The 18,727-nt window shown below is 56.6% G+C and overlaps 1 protein-coding gene across 1 annotated transcript in view; it reads right to left on the bottom strand.

The window, feature by feature from the left end:
* The window catches only part of FHIP1B (FHF complex subunit HOOK interacting protein 1B), a 103,844-nt gene that overhangs the window by 40,995 nt on the left and 44,122 nt on the right, over positions 1 to 18,727 (bottom strand). Inside the window, exons 5-7 of the mRNA XM_063950798.1 lie at positions 3,853 to 4,011; positions 3,685 to 3,771; positions 3,438 to 3,605 (exon numbers count right to left, since the gene is read on the bottom strand). Coding sequence (XP_063806868.1) covers positions 3,438 to 3,605; positions 3,685 to 3,771; positions 3,853 to 4,011 — 414 coding nt within the window. The remainder of the gene's footprint in view (positions 1 to 3,437; positions 3,606 to 3,684; positions 3,772 to 3,852; positions 4,012 to 18,727) is intronic.

The following is an 18,727-nucleotide window of genomic DNA, read 5'->3' as shown; positions in this document are numbered from 1 at the left end:
GGAGAGACACGGGCACTGGTAGAGATGGGAGAGACACGGGAGACAGGATGACTGGCAGAGACTGGAGAGACACGGGCACTGGCAGGGTTAGGGAGAGACGGGCACTGGCAGGGATGGGAGAGAGAGATGGGCACTGGCAGAGATGGGAGAGAGAGACGGGCACTGGCAGGGATGGGAGAGAGAGACGGGCACTGGCAGGGATGGGAGAGAGAGACGGGCACTGGCAGGGATGGGAGAGAGACGGGCACTGGTAGGGATGGGAGAAAGATGGGCACTGGTAGGGATGGGAGAGAGATGGGCACTGACAAGAGATTGGAGAGACACTGGCACTGGCAGGGATGGGAGAGAGAGAGAGGGGCACTGGCAGGAACGGGAGAGAGAGAGGGGGGCACTGGCAGGGATGGGAGAGAGGGGCACTGGCAGGGATGGGAGAGAGAGAGGGGCACTGGCTGGGATGGGAGAGAGAGAGGGGCACTGGCTGGGATGGGAGAGAGGGAGGGGCACTGGCAGGGATGGGAGAGAGAGAGAGGGGGCACTGGCAGGGATGGGAGAGAGAGAGAGAGAGAGAGAGAGAGGGGCACTGGCAGGGATGGGAGAGAGAGAGAGAGGGGGCACTGGCAGGGATGGGAGAGAGAGAAAGAGAGGGGCACTGGCAGGGATGGGAGAGAGAGAGAGGGGCACTGGCAGGGATGGGAGAGAGAGGGGCACTGGCAGGGATGGGAGAGAGAGAGAGGGGCACTGGCAGGGATGGGAGAGAGAGAGAGGGGCACTGGCAGGGATGGGAGAGAGAGAGGGGCACTGGCAGGGATGGGAGAGAGAGAGGGGCACTGGCAGGGATGGGAGAGAGAGAGGGGCACTGGCAGGGATGGGAGAGAGAGAGAGGGGGCACTGGCAGGGATGGGAGAGAGAGAGAGGGGGCACTGGCAGGGATGGGAGAGAGAGAAAGAGAGGGGCACTGGCAGGGATGGGAGAGAGAGAGGGGCACTGGCAGGGATGGGAGAGAGAGGGGCACTGGCAGGGATGGGAGAGAGAGAGAGGGGCACTGGCAGGGATGGGAGAGAGAGAGAGAGGGGCACTGGCAGGGATGGGAGAGAGAGGGGCACTGGCAGGGATGGGAGAGAGAGAGGGGCACTGGCAGGGATGGGCGAGAGAGAGGGGCACTGGCAGGGATGGGCGAGAGAGAGGGGCACTGGCAGGGATGGGCGAGAGAGAGGGGCACTGGCAGGGATGGGCGAGAGAGAGGGGCACTGGCAGGGATGGGAGAGAGAGGGGCACTGGCAAGGATGGGAGAGAAGGGCACTGGCAGGGATGGGAGAGAAGGGCACTGGCAGGGATGGGAGAGAGGGGCACTGGCAGGGATGGGAGAGAGGGGCACTGGCAGGGATGGGAGAGAGAGAGGGGCACTGGCAGGGATGGGAGAGAGAGAGGGGCACTGCCAGGGATGGGAGAGAGAGAGGGGCACTGCCAGGGATGGGAGAGAGAGAGAGAGGGGCACTGCCAGGGATGGGAGAGAGAGAGAGAGGGGCACTGCCAGGGATGGGAGAGAGAGAGGGGGGCACTGGCAGGGATGGGAGAGAGGGAGGGGCACTGGCAGGGATGGGAGAGAGAGAGGGGCACTGACAGGGATGGGAGAGAGAGAGGGGCACTGGCAGGGATGGGAGAGAGAGAGAGGGGCACTGGCAAGGATGGGAGAGAAGGGCACTTGCAGGGATGGGAGAGAGGGGCACTGGCAGGGATGGGAGAGAGGGGCACTGGCAGGGATGGGAGAGAGGGGCACTGGCAGGGATGGGAGAGAGGGGCACTGGCAGGGATGGGAGAGAGAGAGGGGCACTGGCAGGGATGGGAGAGAGAGAGAGGGGCACTGGCAGGGATGGGAGAGAGAGAGGGGCACTGGCAGGGATGGGAGAGAGAGAGGGGCACTGGCAGGGATGGGAGAGAGAGGCACTGACAGGGATGGGAGAGAGAGAGGGGCACTGGCAGGGATGGGAGAGAGAGAGAGAGGGGCACTGGCAGGGATGGGAGAGAGAGAGAGGGGCACTGGCAGGGATGGGAGAGAGAGAGAGGGGCACTGGCAGGGATGAGAGAGAGAGAGGGGCACTGGCAGGGATGAGAGAGAGAGAGGGGCACTGGCAGGGATGGGAGAGAGAGAGGGGCACTGGCAGGGATGGGAGAGAGAGAGAGAGGGGCACTGGCAGGTATGGGAGAGAGAGAGAGGGGCACTGGCAGGGAAGGGAGAGAGGGGCACTGGCAGGGATGGGAGAGAGAGAGAGGGGCACTGGCAGGGATGGGAGAGAGAGAGAGGGGCACTGGCAGGGATGGGAGAGAGAGAGAGGGGCACTGGCAGGGATGGGAGAGAGAGAGGGGCACTGGCAGGGATGGGAGAGAGAGAGAGGGGCACTGGCAGGGATGGGAGAGAGAGAGAGGGGCACTGGCAGGTATGGGAGAGAGAGAGAGGGGCACTGGCAGGGAAGGGAGAGAGGGGCACTGGCAGGGATGGGAGAGAGAGAGAGGCACTGGCAGGGATGGGAGAGAGAGAGAGAGAGAGAGAGAGAGAGAGAGAGAGGAGCACTGGGGAGACACGGCAGCAGGAAGTGTTAATGAGCAGACCTTACAGAGAGCCTGTATAATGAGCACACATTGGTATCTGGTGTCACAGGAAAGGATAATGGCAGGAAACTATGAGAAGATGTTTGGAGACTATGGGGGTCATTCAGAGTTGATCGATCGCTGCCGATTTTCGCAGCGCAGCGATCAGGTGAAAAAACTGCATTTCTGCGCATGCGTATGCCCTGCAATGCGCACACGCGACGTACGGGTACAAAGCTCTTTGTGGTTGTGCTCAGGTTCTAGCGAGGTTTTCCTTTGCACTGGCGGCCGCAAGAAGATTGACAGGAAGGGGGCGTTTCTTGGTGTCAACTGACCGTTTTCAGGCAGTGTTTGGGAAAAACGCAGGCATGTCTGAAAAAACGCAGGCGTGGCTGGGTGTTCGCTGGGCGGGTGTATGACATCAAATCCGGACAGGAATAGGCTGAAGTGATCACAAGCGCTGAGTAGGGTCAGAGCTACTCAGAAACTGCACAGACTGTTTTTGCAGAGCTCGGCTGCACAGGCGTTCGCACTTCTGCTAAGAAAAAATACACTCCGCAGTGGGCGGCGGCATAGCGTTTCCACAGCTGCTAAAACTAGCCAGCGAGCGATTAACTCAGAATGACCCCTATATAAGAACAGAAGTGTTCAATGAGCAGATACCACAATACATGGCAGCAGCTCAGCAGCACAGTAGCTAGCACTGCTGTCTCCGAGCACAATGTCTGGTGTACTGACCACAGCCCTATCCGTCCCCCACCCAGTAGGGCTACAGTACAGATGGAAGAATAGCTGGGTAGCCTGATAAGTGCAGAGTAGTAGCGGGAGCAGTATGGGGTCAGGTTTCTCACCCGGGAGTTGCTGGCGATGCGGCTGATGAGAGTCTGCAGGATGGTGCTACTGTCGTGCCGATGCAGGAGGATAAAACGGAGGAAGGTCTTCAGCAGAGAGGTTTCGCTGATACTGCGCACAAAGAGCTCCAGGTACGCGGTGCTGGCAATCATCTCCTCGATGGAGGTCTGCGGGAGAGAACGGAGGGGCAGCATTAGTCATAGTACAGTCTACGGGTCACGGTGTCGGCCATCATGGTCCTCTTACCTTATGGAGAGCCGGTCCCATCACTGGCACCAAGAAGCCATTGTGTATGTACTCCACCAGCTGGTTCTGCACCAGCGGATGAGCCACCTGCGTGGAGAAAGACAGCCGCACCGTTAGGGCCCGAGGACAGAACAAGCTCCGCCCATCATCTCCTCTGTAGCCACTTACCTGAGTGACCGCATTGCAGAACTCCAGGGAATTCATAAACAGGACCAGGGAGGAGACGCCGATCCAGTCCTCCCGACGCAGAAAGTGCCAGTCATCCCCGCGCACCTCAATCTTCCGTGGCAGAGACGAGTACAGAGCACTCAGCCCAGTGGCCAGGATCTGCAAGATTAGATGATTATGGAGATAGAGGTAAAGGGGTGAAGACAGCTGAACACCACTAGGGGGTAGTGACAGTACAGGGGTCCTCACACACACTGCACGGTGACATGTATAACACTAGGGGGCAGTGACAGTACAGGGGTCATCACACACACTGCACGGTGACATGTATAACACTAGGGGGCAGTGACAGTACAGGGGTCATCACACACACTGCACGGTGACATGTATAACACTAGGGGGCAGTGACAGTACAGGGGTCATCACACACACTGCACACTGACATGTATAACACTAGGGGGCAGTGACAGTACAGGGGTCCTCACACACACTGCACGGTGACATGTATAACACTAGGGGGCAGTGACAGTACAGGGGTCCTCACACACACTGCACGGTGACATGTGTAACACTAGGGGGCAGTGACAGTACAGGGGTCCTCACACACACTGCACGGTGACATGTATAACACTAGGGGGCAGTGACAGTACAGGGGTCCTCACACACACTGCACGGTGACATGTGTAACACTAGGGGGCAGTGACAGTACAGGGGTCCTCACACACACTGCATGGAGAAATGTATAACACTAGGGGGCAGTGACAGTACAGGGGTCCTCACACACACTGCACGGTGACATGTATAACACTAGGGGGCAGTGACAGTACAGGGGTCCTCACACACACTGCACGGTGACATGTATAACACTAGGGGGCAGTGACAGTACAGGGGTCCTCACACACACTGCATGGAGAAATGTATAACACTAGGGGGCAGTGACAGTACAGGGGTCCTCACACACACTGCACGGTGACATGTATAACACTAGGGGGCAGTGACAGTACAGGGGTCCTCACACACTGCACGGTGACATGTATAACACTAGGGGGCAGTGACAGTACAGGGGTCCTCACACACACTGCATGGAGAAATGTATAACACTACGGGGCAGTGACAGTACAGGGGTCCTCACACACACTGCATGGAGAAATGTATAACACTAGGGGGCAGTGACAGTACAGGGGTCCTCACACACACTGCACGGTGACATGTATAACACTAGGGGGCAGTGACAGTACAGGGGTCCTCACACACACTGCACGGTGACATGTATAACACTAGGGGGCAGTGACAGTACAGGGGTCCTCACACACACACTGCACGGTGACATGTATAACACTAGGGGGCAGTGACAGTACAGGGGTCCTCACACACACTGCACGGTGACATGTATAACACTAGGGGGCAGTGACAGTACAGGGGTCCTCACACACACTGCATGGAGAAATGTATAACACTAGGGGGCAGTGACAGTACAGGGGTCATCACACACACTGCACGGTGACATGTATAACACTAGGGGGCAGTGACAGTACAGGGGTCATCACACACACTGCACGGTGACATGTATAACACTAGGGGGCAGTGACAGTACAGGGGTCATCACACACACTGCACACTGACATGTATAACACTAGGGGGCAGTGACAGTACAGGGGTCCTCACACACACTGCACGGTGACATGTATAACACTAGGGGGCAGTGACAGTACAGGGGTCCTCTCACACACTGCACGGTGACATGTATAACACTAGGGGGCAGTGACAGTACAGGGGTCCTCACACACACTGCACGGTGACATGTATAACACTAGGGGGCAGTGACAGTACAGGGGTCCTCTCACACACTGCACGGTGACATGTGTAATACTAGGGGGCAGTGACAGTGCAGGGGTCCTCACACACACTGCACGGTGACATGTGTAACACTAGGGGGCAGTGACAGTACAGGGGTCCTCACACACACTGCACGGTGACATGTATAACACTAGGGGGCAGTGACAGTACAGGGGTCCTCTCACACACTGCTTGGTGACATGTATAACACTAGGGGGCAGTGACAGTGCAGGGGTCATCACACACACTGCATGGTGACATGTATAACACTAGGGGGCAGTGACAGTACAGGGGTCCTCACACACACTGCATGGAGAAATGTATAACACTAGGGGGTAGTGACAGTACAGGGGTTCTCACACACACTGCACGGTGACATGTATAACACTAGGGGGCAGTGACAGTACAGGGGTCCTCACACACACTGCACGGTGACATGTATAACACTAGGGGGCAGTGACAGTACTGGGGTCCTCACACACACTGCACGGTGACATGTATAACACTAGGGGGCAGTGACAGTGCAGGGGTCCTCACACACACTGCACAGTGACATGTATAACACTAGGGGGCAGTGACAGTGCAGGGGTCCTCACACACACTGCACGGTGACATGTATAACACTAGGGGGCAGTGACAGTACAGGGGTCCTCACACACACTGCACAGTGACATGTATAACACTAGGGGGCAGTGACAGTGCAGGGGTCCTCACACACACTGCACGGTGACATGTATAACACTAGGGGGCAGTGACAGTACAGGGGTCCTCACACACACTGCACGGTGACATGTATAACACTAGGGGGCAGTGACAGTACAGGGGTCCTCACACACACTGCACAGTGACATGTATAACACTAGGGGGCAGTGACAGTGCAGGGGTCCTCACACACACTGCACGGTGACATGTATAACACTAGGGGGCAGTGACAGTACAGGGGTCCTCACACACACTGCACGGTGACATGTATAACACTAGGGGGCAGTGACAGTACAGGGGTCCTCTCACACACTACTTGGTGACATGTATAACACTAGGGGGCAGTGACAGTGCAGGGGTCATCACACACACTGCATGGTGACATGTATAACACTAGGGGGCAGTGACAGTACAGGGGTCCTCACACACACTGCGTGGAGAAATGTATAACACTAGGGGGCAGTGACAGTACAGGGGTCCTCACACACACTGCACGGTGACATGTATAACACTAGGGGCCAGTGACAGTACAGGGGTCCTCACACACACTGCACGGTGACATGTATAACACTAGGGGGCAGTGACAGTATCGGAGTCCTCACACACACTGCACGGTCACATGTGTAACACTAGGGGGCAGTGACAGTACAGGGGTCTTCACACACACTGCACGGTGACATGTATAACACTAGGGGGTAGTGACAGTACAGGGATCCTCACACACACTGCACGGTGACATGTATAACACTAGGGGGCAGTGACAGTACAGGGGTCTTCACACACACTGCACGGTGACATGTATAACACTAGGGGGTAGTGACAGTACAGGGGTCTTCACACACACTGCACGGTGACATGTATAACACTAGGGGGTAGTGACAGTACAGGGGTCCTCACACACACTGCACGGTGACATGTATAACACTAGGGGGCAGTGACAGTATAGGGGTCATCACACACACTGCACGGTGACATGTGTAACACTAGGGGGCAGTGACAGTATAGGGGTCCTCACACACACTGCACGGTGACATGTATAACACTAGGGGGCAGTGACAGTACAGGGGTCCTCACACACACTGCATGGTGACATGTGTAACACTAGGGGGCAGTGACAGTATAGGGGTCCTCACACACACCGCACGGTGACATGTATAACACTAGGGGGCAGTGACAGTACAGGGGTCCTCACACACACACTGCACGGTGACATGTATAACACTAGGGGGCAGTGACAGTACAGGGGTCCTCTCACACACTGCTTGGTGACATGTATAACACTAGGGGGCAGTGACAGTACAGGGGTTCTCACACACACTGCACGGTGACATGTGTAACACTAGGGGCCAGTGACAGTATAGGGGTCCACACACACACTGCACGGTGACATGTATAACACTAGGGGGCAGTGACAGTACAGGGGTCCTCACACACACTGCATGGTGACATGTATAACACTAGGGGGCAGTGACAGTACAGGGGTCCTCACACACACTGCATGGTGACATGTATAACACTAGGGGGCAGTGACAGTACAGGGGTCCTCACACACTGCATGGAGAAATGTATAACACTAGGGGGCAGTGACAGTGCAGGGGTCATCACACACACTGCATGGTGACATGTATAACACTAGGGGGCAGTGACAGTGCAGGGGTCCTCACACACTGCATGGAGAAATGTATAACACTAGGGGGCAGTGACAGTACAGGGGTCCTCACACACACTGCACGGTGACATGTGTAACACTAGGGGGCAGTGACAGTACAGGGGTCCTCACACACACTGCACGGTGACATGTATAACACTAGGGGCCAGTGACAGTACAGGGGTCCTCACACACACTGCACGGTGACATGTATAACACTAGGGGGCAGTGACAGTACAGGGGTCCTCACACACACTGCACGGTGACATGTATAACACTAGGGGGCAGTGACAGTATCGGAGTCCTCACACACACTGCACGGTCACATGTGTAACACTAGGGGGCAGTGACCGTACAGGGGTCCTCACACACACATTGCACGGTGACATGTATAACACTAGGGGGCAGTGACAGTACAGGGGTCCTCACACACACTGCACGGTGACATGTATAACACTAGGGGGCAGTGACAGTACAGGGGTCCTCACACACACTGCATGGTGACATGTATAACACTAGGGGGCAGTGACAGTACAGGGGTCCTCACACACACTGCACGGTGACATGTATAACACTAGGGGGCAGTGACAGTGCAGGGGTCCTCTCACACACTGCACGGTGACATGTATAACACTAGGGGGCAGTGACAGTGCAGGGGTCATCACACACACTGCATGGTGACATGTATAACACTAGGGGCAGTGACAGTACAGGGGTCCTCTCACACACTGCTTGGTGACATGTATAACACTAGGGGGCAGTGACAGTGCAGGGGTCCTCACACACACTGCACGGTGACATGTATAACACTAGGGGGCAGTGACAGTACAGGGGTCCTCACACACACTGCATGGTGACATGTATAACACTAGGGGGCAGTGACAGTACAGGGGTCCTCACACACACTGCACGGTGACATGTATAACACTAGGGGGCAGTGACAGTACAGGGGTCCTCACACACACTGCACGGTGACATGTATAACACTAGGGGGCAGTGACAGTACAGGGGTCCTCTCACATACTGCTTGGTGACATGTATAACACTAGGGGGCAGTGACAGTGCAGGGGTCATCACACACACTGCACGGTGACATGTGTAACACTAGGGGGCAGTGACAGTATAGGGGTCCACACACACACTGCACGGAGACATGTATAACACTAGGGGGCAGTGACAGTACAGGGGTCCTCACACACACTGCATGGTGACATGTATAACACTAGGGGGCAGTGACAGTACAGGGGTCCTCACACACACTGCATGGTGACATGTATAACACTAGGGGGCAGTGACAGTACAGGGGTCCTCACACACACTGCATGGTGACATGTATAACACTAGGGGGCAGTGACAGTACAGGGGTCCTCACACACACTGCACGGTGACATGTATAACACTAGGGGCCAATGACAGTACAGGGGTCCTCACACACACTGCATGGTGACATGTATAAAACTAGGGGGCAGTGACAGTGCAGGGGTCATCACACACACTGCACGGTGACATGTATAACACTAGGGGGCAGTGACAGTACAGGGGTCCTCACACACACTGCATGGTGACATGTATAACACTAGGGGGCAGTGACAGTACAGGGGTCCTCACACACACTGCACGGTGACATGTATAACACTAGGGGGCAGTGACAGTACAGGGGTCCTCACACACACACTGCACGGTGACATGTATAACACTAGGGGGCAGTGACAGTACAGGGGTCCTCACACACACTGCACGGTGACATGTATAACACTACGGTGACATGTGTAACACTAGGGGGCAGTGACAGTACAGGGGTCCTCACACACACACTGCACGGTGACATGTATAACACTAGGGGGCAGTGACAGTACAGGGGTCCTCACACACACTGCACGGTGACATGTATAACACTAGGGAGCAGTGACAGTACAGGGGTCCTCACACACACACTGCACGGTGACATGTATAACACTAGGGGGCAGTGACAGTACAGGGGTCCTCACACAGTGATCCTGCGTGACAGCATTGCACAGTACAGCGTTGTGTTTCTGCCAGCGGGCACTAGAGGGCAGCAGAGGGGCGGCAGTGACAGCATTGCACAGTACAGCGGTGTGTTTCTGCCAGCGGGCACTAGAGGGCAGCAGAGGGGCGGCGGTGACAGCATTGCACAGTACAGCGGTGTGTTTCTGCCAGCGGGCACTAGAGGGCAGCAGAGGAGTGACAGTAGCAGGGACGTCCTGGGCACACATCCAGTCAGTGACATTGGGAGAGGCTGCATTCCAGGCTCAGGGAGTGTCCGGGAAATGTGTTATACCACAAGCCTCTGCCTGGTCACTGATCCCGTGCCTGGGCATGTCACTGTGACACACTGGGGGCACAGAGAGAAGAGCAGGAGGCACTCACACACAGCGGAGACTAGGTGGATGTCATCTAAACACATTACTGTGCCCCTGCCAGGACGCCCGCTTCCCCTACACACACATTACCTGTGTCCCTGCCAGGACGCCCGCTTCCCCTACACACACACATTACCTGTGTCCCTGCCAGGACGCCCGCTTCCCCTACACACACACACATTACCTGTGTCCCTGCCAGGACGCCCGCTTCCCCTACACACACATTACCTGTGTCCCTGCCAGGACGCCCGCTTCCCCTACACACACACATTACCTGTGCCCCTGCCAGGACGCCCGCTTCCCTTATACACACACATTACCTGTGTCCCTGCCAGGACGCCCGCTTCCCCTACACACAACATTAACTGTGTCCCTGCCAGGACGCCCGCTTCCCCTACACACAACATTAACTGAGTCCCTGCCAGGACGCCCGCTTCCCCTACACACACATTACCTGTGCCCCTGCCAGGACGCCCGCTTCCCCTACACACACACAAATTACCTGTGTCCCTGCCAGGACGCCCGCTTCCCTTATACACACACATTACCTGTGTCCCTGCCAGGACGCCCGCTTCCCCTACACACAACATTAACTGTGTCCCTGCCAGGACGCCCGCTTCCCCTACACACACATTACCTGTGTCCCTGCCAGGACGCCCGCTTCCCCTACACACACATTACCTGTGTCCCTGCCAGGACGCCCGCTTCCCCTACACACACACATTACCTGTGTCCCTGCCAGGACGCCCGCTTCCCCTACACACACACATTACCTGTGTCCCTGCCAGGACGCCCGCTTCCCCTACACACACAACATTACCTGTGTCCCTGCCAGGACGCCCGCTTCCCCTACACACACACACAACATTACCTGTGTCCCTGCCAGGACGCCCGCTTCCCCTACACACACACATTACCTGTGTCCCTGCCAGGACGCCCGCTTCCCCTACACACACATTACCTGTGCCCCTGCCAGGACGCCCGCTTCCCCTACACACACATTACCTGTGTCCCTGTAAGGACGCCCGCTTCCCCTACACACACACACATTACCTGTGTCCCTGCCAGGACGCCCGCTTCCCCCCCACACACACACACACACACATTACCTGTGTCCCTGCCAGGACGCCCGCTTCCCCTACACACACACATTACCTGTGTCCCTGCCAGGACGCCCGCTTCCCCTACACACACACACAACATTACCTGTGTCCCTGCCAGGACGCCCGCTTCTCCTACACACACACACACATTACCTGTGTCCCTGCCAGGACGCCCGCTTCCCCTACACACACATTACCTGTGCCTCTGCCAGGACGCCCGTTTCCCCTACACACACACATTACCTGTGTCCCTGCCAGGACGCCCGCTTCCCCTACACACACATTACCTGTGCCCCTGCCAGGACGCCCGCTTCCCCTACACACACACACATTACCTGTGTCCCTGCCAGGACGCCCGCTTCCCTTATACACACACATTACCTGTGTCCCTGCCAGGACGCCCGCTTCCCCTACACACAACATTAACTGTGTCCCTGCCAGGACGCCCGCTTCCCCTACACACAACATTAACTGAGTCCCTGCCAGGACGCCCGCTTCCCCTACACACACATTACCTGTGTCCCTGCCAGGACGCCCGCTTCCCCTACACACACATTACCTGTGTCCCTGCCAGGACGCCCGCTTCCCCTACACACACATTACCTGTGTCCCTGCCAGGACGCCCGCTTCCCCTACACACACATTACCTGTGTCCCTGCAAGGACGCCCGCTTCCTCTATACACACAATATTACTGTGTCCCTGCCAGGACGCCCGCTTCCTCTATACACACAATATTACTGTGTCCCTGCCAGGACGCCCGCTTCCCCTACACACACACATTACTGTGCCCCTGCCAGGACGCCCGCTTCCCCTACACACACACATTACTGTGCCCCTGCCAGGACGCCCGCTTCCCCTACACACACACACATTACCTGTGTCCCTGCCAGGACGCCCGCTTCCCTTATACACACACACATTACTGTGCCCCTGCCAGGACGCCCGCTTCCCCTACACACACAATATTACTGTGCCCCTGCCAGGACGCCCGCTTCCCCTACACACACATTACCTGTGTCCCTGCCAGGACGCCCGCTTCCTCTATACACACAATATTACTGTGTCCCTGCCAGGACGCCCGCTTCCCCTACACACACACATTACTGTGCCCCTGCCAGGACGCCCGCTTCCCCTACACACACAATATTACTGTGTCCCTGCCAGGACGCCCGCTTCCCCTACACACACACATTACTGTGCCCCTGCCAGGACGCCCGCTTCTCCTACACACACAATATTACTGTGCCCCTGCCAGGATGCCCGATTCCCCTACACACACACATTACTGTGCCCCTGCCAGGACGCCCGCTTCCTCTATACACACAATATTACTGTGTCCCTGCCAGGACGCCCGCTTCCCCTACACACACACATTACTGTGCCCCCGCCAGGACGCCCGCTTCCCCTACACACACAATATTACTGTGCCCCTGCCAGGACGCCCGCTTCCCCTACACACACACATTACTGTGGCCCTGCCAGGACGCCCGCTTCCCCTACACACACAATATTACTGTGCCCCTGCCAGGACGCCTGCTTCCCCTACACACACACACATTACTGTGCCCCTGCCAGGATGCCCGCTTCCCTTACACACACATTACCTGTGTCCCTGCCAGGATGTCCGCTTCCCCTACACACACAATATTAGTGTGTCCCTGCCAGGATGCCCGCTTCCCCCACACACACAATATTACTGTGCCCCTGCCAGGACGCCCGCTTCCCCTACACACACAATATTACTGTGCCCCTGCCAGGATGCCCGCTTCCCCTACACACACACATTACTGTGCCCCTGCCAGGACGCCCGCTTCCCCTACACACACAATATTACTGTGCCCCTGCCAGGACGCCCGCTTCCCCTACACACACACATTACTGTGCCCCTGCCAGGATGCCCGCTTCCCTTACACACACATTACCTGTGTCCCTGCCAGGATGTCCGCTTCCCCAACACACACAATATTACTGTGTCCCTGCCAGGATGCCCGCTTCCCCTACACACACAATATTACTGTGTCCCTGCCAGGATGTCCGCTTCCCCTACACACACAATATTACTGTGTCCCTGCCAGGATGCCCGCTTCCCCTACACACACAATATTACTGTGTCCCTGCCAGGATGTCCGCTTCCCCTACACACACAATATTACTGTGTCCCTGCCAGGACGCCCGCTTCCCCTACACACACAATATTACTGTGTCCCTGCCAGGATGCCAGCTTCCCCTACACACACAATATTACTGTGTCCCTGCCAGGACGCCCGCTTCCCTTACACACACACACATTACCTGTGCCCCTGCCAGGATGCCCGCTTCCCCTACACACATTACCTGTGTCCCTGCCAGGACGCCCGCTTCCCCTACACACACAATATTACTGTGTCCCTGCCAGGACGCCCGCTTCCCTTACACACACACACACATATCCTGTGCCCCTGCCAGGATGCCCGCTTCCCCTACACACATTACCTGTGTCCCTGCCAGGACGCCCGCTTCCCCTACACACACAATATTACTGTGTCCCTGCCAGGACGCCCGCTTCCCCTGCACACACAATATTACTGTGTCCCTGCCAGGATGCCCGCTTCCCCTACACACACAACATTACCTGTGTCCCTGCCAGGACGCCCGCTTCCCCTACACACACACATTACCTGTGTCCCTGCCAGGATGCCAGCTTCCCCTACACACATTACCTGTGCCCCTGCCAGGACGCCCGCTTCCCCTACACACACAATATTACTGTGTCCCTGCCAGGATGCCCGCTTCCCCTACACACACACACAACAGTAACTGTGTACCTGCCAGGACGCCCGCTTCCCCTACACACACAACATTACCTGTGTCCCTGCCAGGATACCCGCTTCCCCTACACACACAACATTATCTGTGTCCCTGCCAGGATACCCACTTCCCCTACACACACAACATTAACTGTGTCTCTGCCAGGACGTCCGCTTCCCCTACACACACAATATTACTGTGTCCCTGCCAGGACGCCCGCTTCTCCTACACACACAATATTACTGTGTCCCTGCCAGGACGCCCGCTTCCCCTACACACACACAACAGTAACTGGGTCCCTGCCAGGATGCCAGCATCCACTACACACACTACATTACCTGTGTCCCGGCCAGGACGCCCGCTTCCCCTACACACACACACAACATTAACAGTGTCCCTGCCAGGATGCCAGCTTCCCCTACACACACAACATTAACTGTGTCCCTGCTAGGACGCCCGCTTCCCCTACACACACACACACACACACACACACACACACACATTACCTGTGTCCCTGCCAGGACGCCCGCTTCCCCTACACACACAACATTAACTGTGTCCCTGCCAGGATGCCCGCTTCCCCTACACACACACACACACACACACACACATTACCTGTGTCCCTGCCAGGACGCCTGCTTCCCCTACACACACAACATTAACTGTGTCCCTGCTAGGACGCCCGCTTCCCCTACACACACACAACATTAACAGTGTCCCTGCCAGGATGCCAGCTTCCCCTACACACACAACATTAACTGTGTCCCTGCTAGGACGCCCGCTTCCCCTACACACACACACACACACACACACACACACACATTACCTGTGTCCCTGCCAGGACGCCCGCTTCCCCTACACACACAACATTAACTGTGTCCCTGCCAGGACGCTCGCTCCCCCTACACACACACACACACACACCATTAACTGTGTCCCTGCCAGGACGCCCGCTTCCCCTACACACACAACATTAACTGTGTCCCTGCCAGGATGTCCGCTTCCCCTACACACACACACACATTACCTGTGTCCCTGCCAGGACGCCCGCTTCCCCTACACACACAACATTAACTGTGTCCCTGCCAGGACGCCCGCTCCCCCTACACACACACACACACACACACACACACACACACACACACACACATTAACTGTGTCCCTGCCAGGACGCCCGCTTCCCCTACACACACAACATTAACTGTGTCCCTGCCAGGATGTCCGCTTTCCCTACACACACACACACACACACACACACACACACATTAACTGTGTCCCTGCCAGGACGCCTGCTTCCCCTACACACACAACATTACCTGTGTCCCTGCCAGGATGCCCGCTTCCCCTACACACACACATTAACTGTGTCCCTGCCAGGACGCCCGCTTCCTCTACACACACACACACACACACACACATTACCTGTGTCCCTGCTAGGACGCCCCCTTCCCCTACACACACAACATTAACTGTGTCCCTGCCAGGATGTCCGCTTCCCCTACACAAACAACATTAACAGTGTCCCTGCCAGGACGCCCGCTACCCCTACACACACAACATTATCTGTGTCCCTGCCAGGACGCCCGCTTCCCCTACACACACAATATTACTGTGTACCTGCCAGGACGCCCGCTTCCCCTACACACACAACATTATCTGTGCCCCTGCCAGGACTCCCGCTTCCCCTACACACACAATATTATCTGTGTCCCTGCCAGGACGCCCGCTTCCCCTACACACACAACACCAACTGTGTCTCTGCCAGGACGCCCGCTTCCCCTACACACACAATATTACTGTGTCCCTGCCAGGATGCCCGCTTCCCCTACACACACACACAATATTATCTGTGTCCCTGCCAGGACGCCCGCTTCCCCTACACACACAACACCAACTGTGTCTCTGCCAGGACGCCCGCTTCCCCTACACACACAATATTACTGTGTCCCTGCCAGGACGCCCGCTTCCCCTACACACACACACAAAAGTAACTGTGTACCTGCCAGGACGCCCGTTTCCCCTACACACACAACATTAACTGTGTCCCTGCCAGGACGCCCGCTTCCCCTACACACACAACATTAACTGTGTCCCTGCCAGGACGCCCGCTTCCCCTACACACACAATATTACTGTGTCCCTGCCAGGACGCCCGCTTCCCCTACACACACCATTACCTGTGTCCCTGCCAGGACGCCCGCTTCCCCTACACACACACAACAGTAACTGTGTCCCTGCCAGGATGCCAGCTTCCCCTACACACACAACATTAACTGTGTCCCTGCCAGGATGCCAGCATCCCCTACACACACAACATTACCTGTGTCCCTGCCTGGACGCCCACTTCCCCTACACACACACACACAACATTAACAGTGTCCCTGCCAGGATGCCAGCTTCCCCTACACACACACAACATTAACTGTGTCCCTGCCAGGACGCCCGCTTCCCCTACACACACAACATTAACTGTGTCCCTGCCAGGACGCCCGCTTCCCCTACACACACAACATTAACTGTGTCCCTGCCAGGACGCCCGCTTCCCCTACACACACAACATTAACTGTGTCCCTGCCAGAACGCCCGCTTCCCCTACACACACAACATTAACTGTGTCCCTGCCAGGACGCCCGCTTCCCCTACACACACAACATTAACTGTGTCCCTGCTAGGACGCCCGCTTCCCCTACACACACAACATTAACTGTGTCCCTGCTAGGATGCCCGCTTCCCTACACACACACACACATTACCTGTGTCCCTGCCAGGACGCCTGCTTCCCCTACACACACACACACACACATTACCTGTGTCCCTGCCAGGACGCCCGCTTCACACACACACACACACACACACACACACACACACACACACATTACCTGTGTCCCTGCCAGGACGCCCGCTTCCCCTACACACACAACATTAACTGTGTACCTGCAAGGTCGCCCGCTTCCCCTACACACACACACACACACACACACACACACATTACCTGTGTCCCTGCCAGGACGCCCGCTTGCCCTACACACACACACACATTACCTGTGTCCCTGCCAGGACGCCCGCTTCCCATACACACACACACACACACACACACACACACATTACCTGTGTCCCTGCCAGGATGCCCGCTTCCCCTACACACACAACATTAACTGTGTCCCTGCTAGGTCGCCCGCTTCCCCTACACACACACATTACCTGTGTCCCTGCCAGGACGCCCGCTTCCCCTACACACACACACACATTACCTGTGTCCCTGCCAGGACGCCCGCTTCCCATACACACACACACACACACACACACATTACCTGTGTCCCTGCCAGGACGCCCGCTTCCCCTACACACACAACATTAACTGTGTCCCTGCCAGGACGCCCGCTTCCCCTACACACACACACACACACACACACATTACCTGTGTCCCTGCCAGGACGCCCGCTTCCCATATACACACACACACACATTACCTGTGTCCCTGCCAGGATGCCCGCTTCCCCTACACACACACACACACACACACACACACACACACATTACCTGTGTCCCTGCCAGGACGCCCGCTTCCCCTACACACACACACACATTACCTGTGTCCCTGCCAGGACGCCCGCTTCCCCTACACACACAACATTACTGTGTCCCTGCCAGGACGCCCGCTTCCCCTATACACACATTACCTGTGCCCTTGCCAGGACGCCCGCTTCCCCTACACACACATTACCTGTGTCCCTGCCAGGATGCCCGCTTCCCCTACACACACACACACACACATTACCTGTGTCCCTGCCAGGACGCCCGCTTCCCCTACACACACACACATTACCTGTGTCCCTGCCAGGATGCCCGCTTCCCCTACACACACACACACACACATTACATGTGTCCCTGCCAGGACGCCCGCTTCCCCTACACACACACACATTACCTGTGTCCCTGCCAGGACGCCCGCTTCCCCTACACACACAACATTACTGTGTCCCTGCCAGGACGCCCGCTTCCCCTACACACACAACATTACTGTGTCCCTGCCAGGACGCCCGCTTCCCCTACACACACACACACACACACACACACACACACACACACACACACACACACACGTATCTAATCCTATACCTATCTATATTATACAGAAACAAGGGGTGTGGATCATTATATCGACAGTATCTAGGTCGACAGGGTTTGAAGATCGAAAGGTTCTAGATCGACAGGACAAAAGGTCGACATGAGTTTTTTATGTTTTTTTGGTGTCGTTTTCTCCGTACAGTGACCGAGAAGCCCAATTAGTGCAGCGTGTCCCCTTGCATGGCTTCGGGCTAGGTGCCTTGCACCGCTGCCACTGCGCGCCACACTGGTTACTATTCCCAAACGTAGTCCACGTGGATCATTAAGTATGAAAAAGGAAAAAAAAAAA

Source organism: Pseudophryne corroboree, chromosome 2 (genome assembly GCF_028390025.1).
Source record: "Pseudophryne corroboree isolate aPseCor3 chromosome 2, aPseCor3.hap2, whole genome shotgun sequence".
Lineage (NCBI taxonomy): Eukaryota > Metazoa > Chordata > Amphibia > Anura > Myobatrachidae > Pseudophryne > Pseudophryne corroboree.
Note: the sequence above shows the minus strand (reverse complement) of the source record. Positions and strands in the feature narration are given on the sequence as shown.